Below are 14,547 nucleotides of genomic sequence, written 5' to 3'. Positions count from 1 at the left end.
TATTGTGCTGCATGCTGTTAATTCATTAAAGGCGCATTATTTTTTGTAGCATAGAACAGTTCCTGTTTGCAAGTGTTTGCAGCTTTGAGTGTGCATAATTAAGCCACATTACGAGCCTGACTAATCTTAAATTGACAGTTCCTATCATAACAATCCTGAGCGTGCGAAGAATACAACATGGAATCTCATGGACCAGCATATTCCTCACTTTTTGAATCACCCTTAAGGAGACTAGTTTAATTCCAAAGCAACAGTAGTCCAATTAAACTATCAATGGTTACTTCAACATTGAATACTAATAGCACATAATAGCTGGCATACAAGTTCAGCAGATAATATGGATGGCCTTTATTTCAAAGGGAATGGAGCACGGTGACTTGGTGGTTAGCACTGCTGCCTCGCAGTGCCAAGGACCCAGATTCAATTCCAGCTTCGGGCAACTGTCTGTAAGGAGTTTCCTCCCACAGTCCAAAGATGTGCAGTTTAGGAACTGTCAATTTAAGATTAGTCAGATTTTGGCTAGTTCTATGGAAGTCTTATTTTTAAAAGTCCAGAAAGTTGTTTGGAACAGTGATCTACATGCATGTTTATCATAATACTTTTTGTATTGGTCTTATTTAAGTTTAAGGCACTAGTTTAGATCCAAGTTTCTCACCGAATTTGAAATGCCATCATATTATGAACATGGTTGCCTAGATGCTCATTTTGCTGTGAGATGAGCAGTTAATTCTGTCTCATCAGACATTACTAAATCCAGTATAGTTTGATCGTTGTTTGGTTCCAGAGTGTATTGTTTTAAGAAACATCATTCAAACTTCATGGAAGCAACAGGAGAATTTTCCCCCGAGTACTTCCAAAATAGCCAAGAAAGTTTAATCGCGCCAGTGAAAATGGGAGTCGGGTATGGCTCCTGAGCGCAGGGCCCGTCCGATCCATCCAGTTTTCTCTTCATTTGTTTTATTTTTCCTCTTCCCCTTTTCTTTCTCTTTCATTTTACTTATTGGGAAAAGTTTGATCACAGCGACAGTAACAGTCAGTAGTAGCAGGTGGGCCTAGCAGTACGGACTCAAGTAGACCCAACAGTGTGGACTCGTGGCAGTGGCATCAGAGCCCCTTTTTGGTTCCGATTGTTTCTGAGGAGGTGGTCCTAGTCCAGACACATGGCTGCAGCGGAGGCAAGTTTGTGTTCCCAGCAGCATCTGCGTCCAGCGCACATTCATGGAGGCAGCAGCAGAGACAGGTTTGGGTCTGGTATGAGGCCCAGTGGCATCAGTCGCAGCTGCATTGGTGAGGTGGACTAGAAGTGTACTCATGGTGATTGAATCGAGATTAGGCCAGTGCAGTAGCTGATGGCGTCTGTGTTGGTGAGGCCTATCAAGGGCTCATAGTGGCTCGGGTGTCAGAAGAGTGGCAAATTTCATTCCAGTGGCTGTGGTATGGTGAAAAGGATTTGTGCCTAGCCACCAGGCCTATGGCCCATGGCGGAGCACTTAACAAGAAGGACTATAAAATTGAATATGTTTTCTTTATTTTTTCATTTTTCTGCCTTTATATTCTATGTTTTGGTTTAGTTTTCTATACTTTAAGATGGCATTGGAGAGTGGTGATGGTGTACAACACTTTTTGTTGTATTTTGTAACAATGTATATGTGACAATAAATAAATCAAATGTATAGTTCCAAATGTGTAGCTCCAAAAACACTCAAAAAAAATGCAACATCATCCAGAACAAAGTAGCCAGCTTTACTGGCACTCCATTCATCACTTCGAACATTTTCTCTGTGCACCACCAATATGTGGTGCCAACAGTGACTACTACCTCCGTGATGCATTATGGTAACTCATCCTTTGGTGAGGGAATCTGAATTAGCCTTTAGGAAAGAAGCTAATCATTTGGCACTGAGGGGTGGAGGAATTACTTTACTCAAAGGGTTGTGAATCTGTGGAATTCTCTATCCCAGCGCACTGTGGATGTGTCATTGTTGTAGATGTTTGAATTTCTGGAGTTTTGGTGATTCAGATAGTTAAGAGATCTGGAAAGCAGGCAGGAAGATTGAGTTAAAGCCCAAGGTATGCTGTGATCAGCAACACATACAAACTCACCAAGACTCATTCAAAACTATCTTCCCAACCCATGAGCTCTGTCAACTAGAAACATGAAGGGGAACACCATCGCTTGAAATTTCTCTCCAAGCCCCACACTATCCTGAGTTGTAACTGTATCATCGTTTCTTCACAATCAGTGCAAAGACAAAATCTTGGAATTCGCTTCCTTCCTAACAGTACAATTTAAGTATCAACCCTTCATGGACTGCAGCGTTTCAAGAAGATGGCTTATCACCACCACCTCCAGGGCAATTAGGATGGACAGTAGTTGCTGGCTGAGCAAAGTGATGCCATGATGTATGATCACATTTCTAAAAAATCTTGTACAGTGACAGGACATTGCTGTAATAAAGGACCTCGTGCTACAACAGATCAGTGTCTATAATACAGGATTTTGTACCAATTATTAGTCAGTTTCTGTGCTACATGAACAAAAACAAAAGCTGCTGGAAAAACTCAGCAAGTCTGACTGCATCTGTGCAGAGAAATCAGAGTTAACATTTTGGGTCCAGTGACCCTTCCTCTGTGGTTCAAGACTCAGCATCATGATACGGTCGTGCGTGCAGTCCAGGATCTTTTCTTGTCAGAGCAGTGCCCATTATATAGTTGCTTGTGGGTAATAAAGTATAATTACTTTTGGATGCATTAACACTCGGATTCTCATGAAGAAATATTATAAGTAAGGCAGATGAGCTTACAGCCTGGATCAGTGCATGGGACTTTGATGTTGTGGCTGTTACAGAAACTTAGTTCCAGGGTTTCGTTGTTTTAGACAGGATCGAGAGGGAGAGCAAGGACTTAGAGGGTTCTTCCACTGAGGTAATATGGGTACGGTTCAAAAGTAAAGGTGCAATCACTCTGATAGGATTATACTGGAGGTTGCCAACAGCCACTGAGATATTGATGAACAAATATGTGGCATATTATGGAAAGATGCAATAAAAACAGGGTTATCATAGTGGGTAACTTTAACTTTCCCAATATTGACTGGGACTTCCTTAGAGCAAGAGATTTAGATGGGCAGGATTAGTTAGATGTATCCAAGAGGGTTTCTTGAACCACTATTTGGATAGTCCAACTAGAGGAGGGGCCATACTGGACCTTGTATTGGCTAATGAGCCTGGCCAGGTGACCTTTCAGTAGGAGAGCATTTTGGAAACAGTCATCACAACTCCTTAAGATAACTAGAAATAAATATAAGAGAGCACTTGCAGGAAGGTACTAAATTGGGGGAGGGCAAATTATCCATGTATTAGGCAGGAGCTAGGAAGAGTTAATTGAGAGCAGTTGTTATCGAGCAAGCCCATATTTGAGAGTTCAAGATTTGACATGTCTTTGTGAGACATTCGACCTACTACAGTAGTGTTGTCAGAGAACTTGCAGATACTGTTCATTTGGAATTTGGCAACACCGTCGTGGGTGTACTGGGAGTACAGTATTCTTAATTTCACCTACTTAAACAGTACAGTACAGTATACTTAAAAACCCCAAAAGCCTGACTCCCAATTTCAAATTCTGGTCTGATCTTAATAGTAACACAGTTCTCAAATTTCCAAAACACCACCTGATAAGGAATGGTCAGTCTGCATCACAAGGTTGAAAGTTTTTTGTTCTGATACATATAAAGCATTTTGGGATTGGTATTTAGTGGAGCACAAACTGTTTTTAGCAAAACAAATCCCACCAAAAAAATGGTACCTGCTGGAAGCATCATTCAGTTATAGGCATGTTTATTTAGATTTGAAAGTTTTCCTTCTGCAGCTTCTGCCTCCTTATGTGGTTTTGAAAAGTATCATTTTGCTGAAAGTGATCTGCATTCTCATGAATGTGTGACCAAAGAGCTAAATGCAAATTTAAATTATTTTTGGTAAGGTCCTGGGGAGTATTGCTGAATAAAGAGACCTTGGAATGCAGGTTCATAATTCCTTGAAATAGGTAGACAGGATAGTGAAGAAGGTGGTTGGTACACTTGCCTTTGTATATAACGTCAGTTAACAAGGTGAAAAGTATCCATTGTATGAATCCAGTTAATAAGGTTAGGAACATTCATTGTATAACAGTAAAGGGCTTGGCCTCTGCTATTGATACTCGATTGTAATGATCGGCCAATTAATACGTATGTTACCTTATCTGGATGCTCCACCTTGTAAAATGACTATATAGTTTATTGAGAAACTGCTATTCCAGAGAAGACCATGAACTCCTGTCCCTGTGCTCGTAGGTGATGGTTCTCTCTCCCTCCAGGGCTCGGAATAAAGATGAAGAAGCCATACTATGTCTCTGTGAGAGTGCTGTTTCGACTGAGGGGGGGGGGAAACAGGGTGACACTTGGATAGTGAGGGAGGTTGAGAATTTAGTCAAAAGAGGAAAAGAAGATTATGTAAGGTTTAGGAAGCTAAAATCAGACCGGGCCAGCGAGGCATATAAAGAAAGCAGGAAAGAATTCAAGCAGGGTATTAGAAGTGTAAGTAGGGGCCATGAAATGATCTTGGCAAGTAGCTTTAAAGAGAACTCCAAGGCATTCTATGCATACATTTAAAAGCAAGAGGATAACTATGGAGAATGTAGGACCACTCAAGGATAAAGGAGGTATAGGATATCGGCGAGATCCTAAATGAGTACTTTGCATCAGTATTCACCCAGGTGAAGCATACCCAGGATAGTGAGATTAGTGTGGGCCATGCTAATATGCTAGGGCATTCTGAGATTAAGGAAGAAGTGGTTTTAGGACTCCAGAAGAACATTAAGGTGGCTAAGTCCCAGGGTTATTGAGAGAGGCAAGAGCGATTGCTGGGGCCTTGACCAAGATCTTTGTATTCTCCAGTGGCTAGCAAGAGGTCTGGGAGGACTGATGAATAGTTAAGGTTCCTCTGTTCAAGAAGGGAAATAAGGATAATCCAAGAAGCTGTAAACCAATGAAACTCTCATCAGTCGATGGAGAGCTATTGGAGAGAATTCTTAGGGATAGGATTTACACGCATTTGGAAAGGCATGACCTACGTAGGCACAGCATGGCTTCGTGAAGGGCAGGTCATGTCTTACGAACTTGATTGAATATTTTGAGGTGGTGACGAAGGTGAACCATGAAGGTAGAGCAGAGCATGGTGTTTACATGGATTTTAGACAAGGTTACTCATGGTAGGCTCATCAAGAAGATAAGATGCGTGGGATCTACAATGATGGAATTCAGAATTGGCTTGTCTATAAAAGGTAGTAGTGGAAGGGTGTTTTTCTGGCTGGAGGTCCATGACTCGTGGTATTTCACAGGGATCTATGCCTGGACCTCTGCTGTTCATGATATGTATAAATGACTTGGATGAAAACGTGGATGGGTGGTTAGTAATTTTACAAACAATATAAAGATCTGTGGAATTGTGGATAGTGTAGAAGGTTGTCAAAGGATTGAGGAGGATTTGATCAGTTGCAGGTATGGGCAGAGAAATGGCAGATGGAGTTTAATCTGGGCAGGTGCTGCATTTTGGGAGCTCAAATGTTGAGGAAAAGTATAGAGTTAGCATTGATGGGACCTTAGGGTTCAAGTCCATTGCTCGCTGAAAGTGGCCATGCAAGTAGCTAGGGTAGTAAAGAAGGCATATGGCATGCTTGCTTTCATTGGTCGAGCTTTGAGTACAAGAGTCAGGATGTTACATTGCAGTTTTATAAGACTTTGGTTTGGCCACACTTAGACTATTGCATTGAATTCTGGTCAACACATTACAGGAAAGAGGTGGCTTTGGAGAGGGTGCAGAAGAGGTTTACCAGGATGGTGCATGGATTAGAGGGTATGAGCTATAAGGAGAGACCAGAAAGATTTGGGTTGTTTTCTCTTGAGCGGTGGACGCTGAGGGGAGACTTGATAGAAATCTATAAAACTTTGAGATGCATGGATAGGGTTGACAGTCATATTTTTTTTGACAGTTGAAATGTCTAAAGTAGGGGGCATGCATTTCAGGTGAGGGAAAGTTCAAAGGGGATGTAAGGGGCAAGTTGTTTAGAGTGATAGGTGTATAGAGTGCACTGCATGGGGTGATGGAGAAGGCAGATACATTAGAGGCATTTAAGGGACTTTTAGATTAGCATATTAATATGCAAGGAATAGAGAGATATGAGGCAAGGACAGGCAGAATGGATTAGTTTAATTTAGGCATCATATTTTGCACAACATCACAGCCGAAGGACCTGTTCCTGTGTTGTACTATGCAATGCTCTGTTGTTTTCAAATATTGTAAAAGCTGTTAAATCCATAATTTATGCTCTTCAAGATATAAAATTCTGTTGTATTTCTTATTTAGACACGATCGTTGCTAAGTGTGTTTGAAGAAGATGCAGGCACACTAACAGAATATACAAACCAGTTGTTGCAGGCCATGCAGCGGGTGTATGGTGCTCAGGTAGGTGTTGCTTCATCTTTATCTTGTTGACGGATCCTGTTTTATAATGAATAAGCACTTTGCATCCGTAACTTAGAATTCCATATATATTTTTTTCATGGATCAACTTGATTACATTCTTCTTAATAAGGTGGAGATGCCATTGCTATGCATGACCTTTCTCTCCAAAAATAGATTAACTGTTGTCAAGTACACAGGAAGTATGTGGGTTAAACTTTATCCAGCCACTCCCTTTAGCAGTACGTAACAGTGGGTCATATACTGCCAAAACCAACCTGAGCTAAATATACAATGAAGTTTGCAAATAAGTCTTTACACACTCCCAAAAATATTGGAAGATCCGGAAAAAAATACTTCATTTGACTTAGTATTCCTACAATTAATTGTAAAACAGAGTACATATTGGACTTGGATATAAATGTGAAAAGAAGAAATTCCGAGGTTGATGCAGAAAGGGTCTGCCCTAGTTTTGTTTTTCTTCTCTCACAATGATTTTGTTTTTGAGATAACAAGTTTACTTTTGTTTTACTCCGATGCATACCTCTGGACTTTGCTCTTTTTTTCCTCTTGAGGTAGCTCAAATTGTTGCTTAATGAATTGTGCTGTTTAAAATGTTTCAAGTGCTTCCTTTCTTATAATGATCCATCCCTAAGAGTTAATTTTCTAGATATTTTAAAATCCATATGTGCAACTTGCCCACTTGCTTCATCTTCGGTCTCTATCTGATTATTTTATTCCTCGTTCAGCAGCTTCATAGATGCAAAGTTCGCATTCCCCATCATCCAAGTTTGGATTCCAATTTTGCCATGACAAAATGAGTTTGCTCTTTCATTATTCCTGTGTTTAAAACTTCTCAGTAAGACTGTATATTCCAATTGTGCCCTTTTGTCTATACCAGCAAACAAACTGCATTTTTCAAATCCAAATGAGAGGAGACCTTACTGAAACATTTAATATTCATAGTTAAAAATCTCACAACACCAGGTTATCGTCCAATAGGTTTAATTGAAAGCACTAGCTTTCAGAGTGCTGCTCCTTCATCAGGTGATTGTGGAGTACACGATTGTAGGACACAGAATTTATAGCAAAAGTTTACAGTGTGATGTAACTGGAAATTATACATTGAAAAAGACTTGATTGTTTGTTAAGTTTCTCATCTGTTAGAATGACCATGTTAGTTTCACTTCTTTCATATGTAAATCGCAAAACTTTTTTAAAAAGTTACATTCTCAAGTGCACTTTAACAATTGGTGTCTGTCAGCCCAGATAATATGTTGAAGGTGTTAGCCCCCTATGTGCTGCTGTCTGTGCCATAATGTTTAGATTGATTCTAGTCTAAAAAAAGACTGTGTGTGTGTGTGTGTGTGTGTGTGTGTGTGTATGTGAGAGAGAGAGAGAGTGTGAGGGTGTGTGTAGTGCAATGGGGTCACCTGTAGTGTGACATGAACCCAAGGTTCTGCCCCTGCTCAGCGAAAAGTGGCCGAGCTAAGTTCGGTACGCATAGGGATGGCTTCAGCTGGGACATTGGGTTCATGTCACACTACAGGTGACCCCATTGCATTATACACATACACACAGGCACTCATACACAGACGAGCACACACTCCTACAGACACACATGCACCCGGTCAAAGACTTAGACCCCTTTACTTACACACATACACACACATGCACGCATGCACGCATACACATACATGTTTGTGGGATGAATTTGTACTTGCAGAGTTACACTGTACTTTGCTCAAAAATTGCATGAATCCATGTAAGACTCTGTTAATACATTTTTTAGTTTAGAATCAATCTAACCATTATGGCACAGACAGCAGCACACAGGGGGCTAACACCTTCAACATATTATCTGGGCTGACAGACACCAATTGTTAAAGTTCACTTAAGAATATAACTTTTTAAAAAAATGTTTTGTGATTTACATATGAAAGAAGTGAAACTATCATGGTCATTCTAACAGATGAGAGACTTAACAAACAATCAAGGCTTTTTCAATGTATAATTTCAGTTACATCACACTATAAACATTTGCTATAAATTCTGTTTCTTACAACCACCTGATGAAGGAGCAGCGCTCCGAAAGCTAGTGCTTCCAATTAAACCTGTTAGGCTATAACCTTGTGTTATGTAATTTTTAACTTTGTACACCCCAGTCCACCACCGGCATCTCTAAATCTTTAATATTCATAGGGGCTTGACAGGATAGAGAGGTTATTTCCCTTTATGGACCGTCTCGGACCAAAGGGCATGATCTCAAAGTAAAGGGTTACCCAGTTAGTACAGAGAAAAGGAAGATTTTTCTTCTGAGTAGTGAGGAAAGGTGATGGCCTAGTGATGATGTTCAGGACACTTTTAATCCAGAGGTCCAGGTAATGTTATAGAACATAGAAGAATACAGCGCAGTACAGGCCCTTTGGCCCTCGATGTTGCGCTGATCCAAGCCCACCTAACCTACACTAGCCCACTATCCTCCATATGCCTATCCAATGCCCGCTTAAATGCCCATAAAGAGGGAGAGTCCACCACTGCTACTGGCAGGGCATTCCATGAACTCACGACTTGCTGAGTAAAGAACCTACCCCTAACATCTGTCCTATACCTACCACCCCTTAATTTAAAACTATGCCCCCTCATAATAGCTGGCTCCATACGTGGAAAAAGTTCTCACGGTCAACCCTATCTAAACCCCGAATCATCTTGTACACCTCTATCAAGTCACCCCAAACCTTCTTTTCTCCAATGAAAACAACCCCAAGTGCCTCAGCCTCTCCTGGGTTCAAATCCCAAATGGTGGAATGGGAATTCAATAAAATTCTGTATGAAAACTGGAATGATGACCATTGTTGATTGTTGGGAAAAAACCCCATCTGATTCACCAATGTCCTTTAGGTAAGGAAACATTACTTGATCTGGCCTACGTATGACTCCGGATCCACAGCAATGTAGTTGCCTTTTATCAGTAAATGCTGGCCAAATAAAGCCCAAATCCCATGAATGGGCAGAAATCTGTGGAATTCTTTACGACAGAGGGCTGTAGAGACTCGGTCATTAAATATATTCAAGGCTCAGATTGACAAATCAGTACAGGAATCCAGAGTTATGGGGAAAAGGCAGGAAAGTGGAGTTGAGGATTATCGGATTAGCCACAATCTCATTGAGTAACAGAATGGAACCAATGGGCTGAATGGCCTACTTCTCCTAAATCCTGTGGTCTTAAACTTTTTGAAATAATAAATAGTTACGTTTTAAGAAGCTTGCCATTATGATGAGCAAAATTCTAGGTAATCATAAATTTTTCTTTGTACGTTTCCCCTGCGTTTCTATTACAGCATTTTGATGTCTGAACTTTGAATTCACTTGGTCACCTTGACCTAGGCATTTTTTTTTGGCACACTATGTCAAAACTTGTACAAGATGTCACACCTACCTTAGCTACAACTACCCTGTTCCTGATTCTGTTGACAGTGTTACTTTCAGTACTGATGTTTGTCTCGATTTCAGTATATGATTCTTTTGAGAATGGAACACTGAAGTCTGTTAGTGTTTTATTGTAACTCTTGAGATGAGCACCACTGGAAAGAATCATTGTCACTCCTTAATTGTCTTTGAGAAGGTGGTTAGGAATACCTGTGGACTGCTTGAAATACTGTAGTCCATCTGGTAAATGATCCCCTGCAGTGCGTAAGTTGCAGGATTTTAACTCTGCAATTGAGAAGGAATAATATTTTGAAATCAGAATGCATTGTGACTTAAGAGGTGTTCTTGCATGTGATTACTGATCATACTTCTTAGGTGTTCAGGTTGCATGTTTGATAGTGCTTTTGTGTTGCTGCAGTGCATCTTGTTGACAGTGCACATGGCAGCTGTGGTGCACTGGTGCTGGGGGCGGCACGGTGGCACAGTAGTTAGCACTGCTGCCTCACAGCGCCAGAGACCCGGGTTCAATTCCCGCCTCAGGCGACTGCTTGTGTGGAGTTTGCACATTCTCCCCGTGTCTGCGTGGGTTTCCTCCGGGTGCTCCGGTTTCCTCCCACAGTCCAAAAAAGTGCAGGTCAGGTGAATTGGCCATGCTAAATTGCCCGTAGTGTTAGGTGCAGGGGTAAATGTAGGGGAATGGGACTGGGTGGGTTGCGCTTCGGCGGGTCGGTGTGGACTTGTTGGGCCGAAGGGCCTGTTTCCACACTGTAAGTAATCTAATCTAAAGTTTAAAGTGGTGAGTGGGTTGTTAGTCCATTGGGCTCGATGGTGTCAAACTGTACTCATCCAGGCAACTAGCGAATATTTCATTGCATTCTTGTATAATGTTCCAGAAGGCCAGTTGGTGAAGAATAGAACTGGAGCCAGTTTTTGCACACTTCATGAGCATTTTTTTAGAACATAAATACACGTTCCAAGTATACACCATCTAACTCAACCACCATAGTTTGGCCTCTCTACAATTGAACACAATTTTTATGCAATTAACATCCTTACTTGCAGAAGGGGCTCATGCCTGGCTGCCAGGCTTATGGCAGAGCACTTATCATCAAGAACTGTAATGTTGAATATTTTTTCTTCATTCTTTTGCTTTCGTTTATTTTAAGATGGTGCTGGAGAGTGGCAATACTATACAACACTTTTCGCTATAATTTGAAACAAAATACATGTGACAATAAAGAAGTCAAATCAAATACTTCTACCTTGTAGATCACATACTGGGGAATCAGGAGATGGGTTACCCACTGCAGAAACCCCAGGCCCTGATATGCTATTGTAGTTATAGCATCACAGTTCAGTTCAGTTTCAGGTCAGTTTCTGGTAATTTGTAAACCTTATATGTTGATGGTGGTGTGTTAGCTGTGTTATTGATGCTGAGTGTCGGGGGAGATAGTGACAGTCTCTCTGGTCATTGCTAGGCGTTTGTGTGATGTTGCTTATAAAGATCTTTTTGCTTATGGACACAGTGTCTCAGTAATTGTGGAATTGAGAGTGGCACTGATCATTGTACAATTATCAGCAAATAAGCCTACTGCTGTCCTTAGGATGGAAGGAATGTCATTGATGAATAGACTGAAGTGGTTGGGCCTAAGGAGCACTTTCAGTGAGGCTGACATGGTTAATCCACTGACCACCACAATAATCATCTTTTTCATTGAGTATGCCTCCAATCAATAGAAAGGTTTCCCCGATTCCAACAGATTTCAATTTTATTTGGGCTCCTTGATGCTACAAACTTGATCAAATGCTGCTTTGATGTCACAATCATTCTCACCTCATCTCTGAAACTCAATTCTTTGTTTAAGTTTACACCAACACTGTGTTGAGGTCTGGTAATGTGTAGTCCAGTTGGGATTCAAACTAAGTGCAATTGTTTTAAGATATTGGTGAGTAAAGTCACATGTTAGGACGATTGATATCTTGCTTTGGCTTACGAATGGTTCAGTGTAGGCTAATCAGAGGGAATTCCCTAATTTTGAATTTTTTCTGGTGTTTTTATCGTGATGAACTGGAGAGCTTTTCACTCTTATTGTTGGATAGATGCCAATGCTGGAGCTGTACTTGAACAGTTTGTTTCAGGGCACAGCAGCTTCTGGCATATGAATCTTCAAGCTCTCTAAAAGAGAGATGTTATTAGGGCTCATTGTCTTTTCGGTATCCAATTAACTCTTGATTTTCATATGTGGAGTAAATTGAATTGGCTGAAGACTGAACTCTGTGTAGTGGGGACTTCAGGGCGAGGCTGTCAGTGGTATGGATCTCCCATCTTTAACTTGATGTAACCTATCACGATTTTGGTATGTAGCAAAATGTATCTTAGTGTTTTTGCAAGGTTTGTGAAGGTTTATAGCTCAGGTTGAGGTTTAGGGTGTAGGTTTGCTCGCTGAGCTGTAGGTTTGATATCCAGACGTTTCATTACCTGGCTAGGTAACATCATCAGTGGCGACCTCCAAGAGATACCTCCAAGGAGTATTTGGAGGGGTGGTGGTCGCTGCTCGGGAAGACTTTGGGACCTAGGGGTGGGGATTGGGGGCTGCTGGCTAGGAAGATGAGAGAGAACTGTGAAGGGGGACAAATGGATCTTTAAGACAGAGGAATACAGTAAAGCATAGGTGAGAAGCAGGCCACTCAGGATGGGAAGTAGGCACACGGTCAGATGCACCTTGGTTTCAAATGGGGAACAGTGTATATGACCAAACCTGGCATGGTCACCTCATATGGTCTGGTGGGAGGTCTGGGGCAGAAGGTGGACACTTGCAGTTGCATATAGATCGGTTGGGTGGGGACCTGAGAGGAGATTTCTGAGGGGCCTTAGTATGGTTCCTCCTCCTACTGTGTGTCCCCTAGCCATATAAGGTTATAAGATGGTGAGGTGCCCTGGGTGAGAGTGTAGACAATGCAGAAACCATGGAAAGTGGTGTGGATTGTTGGAGGGTAGCGAGAGTGAGTGAGGGAAGATATGGCAGGCAACAGAGAGAGTGATAGACCATTAGCCTTGATGGGACATGGGTGCAGTAGCAGACAGAAAAATGCGTCACTTATGCTGGCCAAGCACAGAAGGCGGCAAAACCTTTTTTTATCAGTCACTCATGGGACGTAGGTGTCATTGGCTGGCCATTATTTGGTGCTCTTGAGAAGGTGCTGGTGAGCTGCCTTCTTGAACCGCTGCAGTCCATACTTGGTCCAATCTTGATCCCAATATCCCAATTAGGGAGGGAGTTCCAGGATTTTGCCCCAATTGAACATTGTACAATCATCACCGAACATCCCAACTTCTGACCTTGTGATGGAAGGAAGGTCATTGATGAAGCCTGGATGGGCCTGGAACACTGCTCTGAGGAACTTCTGCACAGATGTACTGTAGCTGAGAGGAATAACCTCCAACAGCCATCTTCCTATGTGTCAGGTATGGCTCTAACCACTGGAGAGGTTGCCCCTGATTTCCATTGTGTCCAGTTTTGCTAGGGCTCATTGTTACCACACTCAGTCAAATGCCTCCTTGATTTGAAGGGCTGTCACTCTCACTTCACCTGTGGAATTCAGCTCTCTTGTTCATGTTTAAACCAAGGCTGTAATGTTCTCCGTTGTCCTTTCTTTCGACTGTGACGTCCAGGAATGCGAGTTTATTGTCGGTTTCTTCCTCCTTGGTGAACTTTATGCCTGTGAGGGTGTTGTTGATGATGTTAAATGTCTCTTCTATCTTGTTTCGTTTTGTGATGACAAAGGTGTCATCTACGTAGCAGATTCAGTTGGTAGGGCTGTTTGTTCTAGTCTTTGCATTACTGCTTCTGCTATGAATCCTGATAGCGGAGATCCCATGGGTGTGCCGTTGGTTTGTTTGTAGACTATGTTGTTGAAAGTGGAGTGGGTGGTGAGGCACAGGTCCACTAGCTTCATGATGTTTTCGTTGGTAATGTGATTGATGGTGGTTGGTGTGTGTGTGATGGTCTCTTCTAAAAGTGTGGTAAGTGTTTCCTTTGCGTCCTGTTGATGGAGCTGAACAGTGCTGATACGTCGAATGAGATCATTCCTCTGTTTTGGTGTTTTTGATGATTGTTAGGAATTCCTAGGTGGAGTGGATGGAGTGCTGTGACTCTTCTACTAGGTATTTCAGTCTTGCGTGTAGTTGTTTGGCCAGTCTGTAAGTTGGTGTTCCGGGTAGTGAGACTATAGGTCTGAGGGGGCTCCTGGTTTATGGATTTTTGGTAGTCTGTAGAATCGTACACCCTAAACCTCAACCTGAGCTACAAACCTTGCAAAAACCTATGGGCGTAGCACGCTACAACTTGCCCGAAGATGGGAAAGGAATGCCAACCGAGAGAGTTCCACCTGCGAACAACTGTGCTTCCTGCCTGAATGTTTAAGAAAACAGGTACAGCCAAAATGTCTCCAATATAAACCGCCGATAAAAACACCTCAAGCCAGAAGTTTAACATAACAAAACGGCCGCAGAATGCTCCGAGAACTAATCAGTGACGCCCACCACAGACTCCGAAAATACAACCGGGAAATTGCGCGCCAAAAACCATTATTCAAACAAACAATAAATCAAGAAATGGACAGA

The 14,547-nt window shown here is 41.9% G+C and overlaps 1 protein-coding gene across 2 annotated transcripts in view; it reads left to right on the top strand.

Annotated features, from left to right (window-relative positions):
- Window positions 1–14,547, top strand: part of appl2 (adaptor protein, phosphotyrosine interaction, PH domain and leucine zipper containing 2) — a 151,704-nt gene that overhangs the window by 17,796 nt on the left and 119,361 nt on the right. For both annotated transcript variants that reach the window (XM_043713268.1, XM_043713267.1), the window contains exon 2: window positions 6,399–6,497. In XM_043713268.1, the coding sequence (XP_043569203.1) occupies window positions 6,399–6,497 (99 nt within the window). The remainder of the gene's footprint in view (window positions 1–6,398; window positions 6,498–14,547) is intronic.

This window comes from Chiloscyllium plagiosum, chromosome 23 (genome assembly GCF_004010195.1).
Source record: "Chiloscyllium plagiosum isolate BGI_BamShark_2017 chromosome 23, ASM401019v2, whole genome shotgun sequence".
Classification (NCBI taxonomy): domain Eukaryota; kingdom Metazoa; phylum Chordata; class Chondrichthyes; order Orectolobiformes; family Hemiscylliidae; genus Chiloscyllium; species Chiloscyllium plagiosum.
The sequence above is the reverse complement of the archived record's forward strand: the minus strand, read 5'-3'. Positions and strand labels throughout refer to the sequence as shown.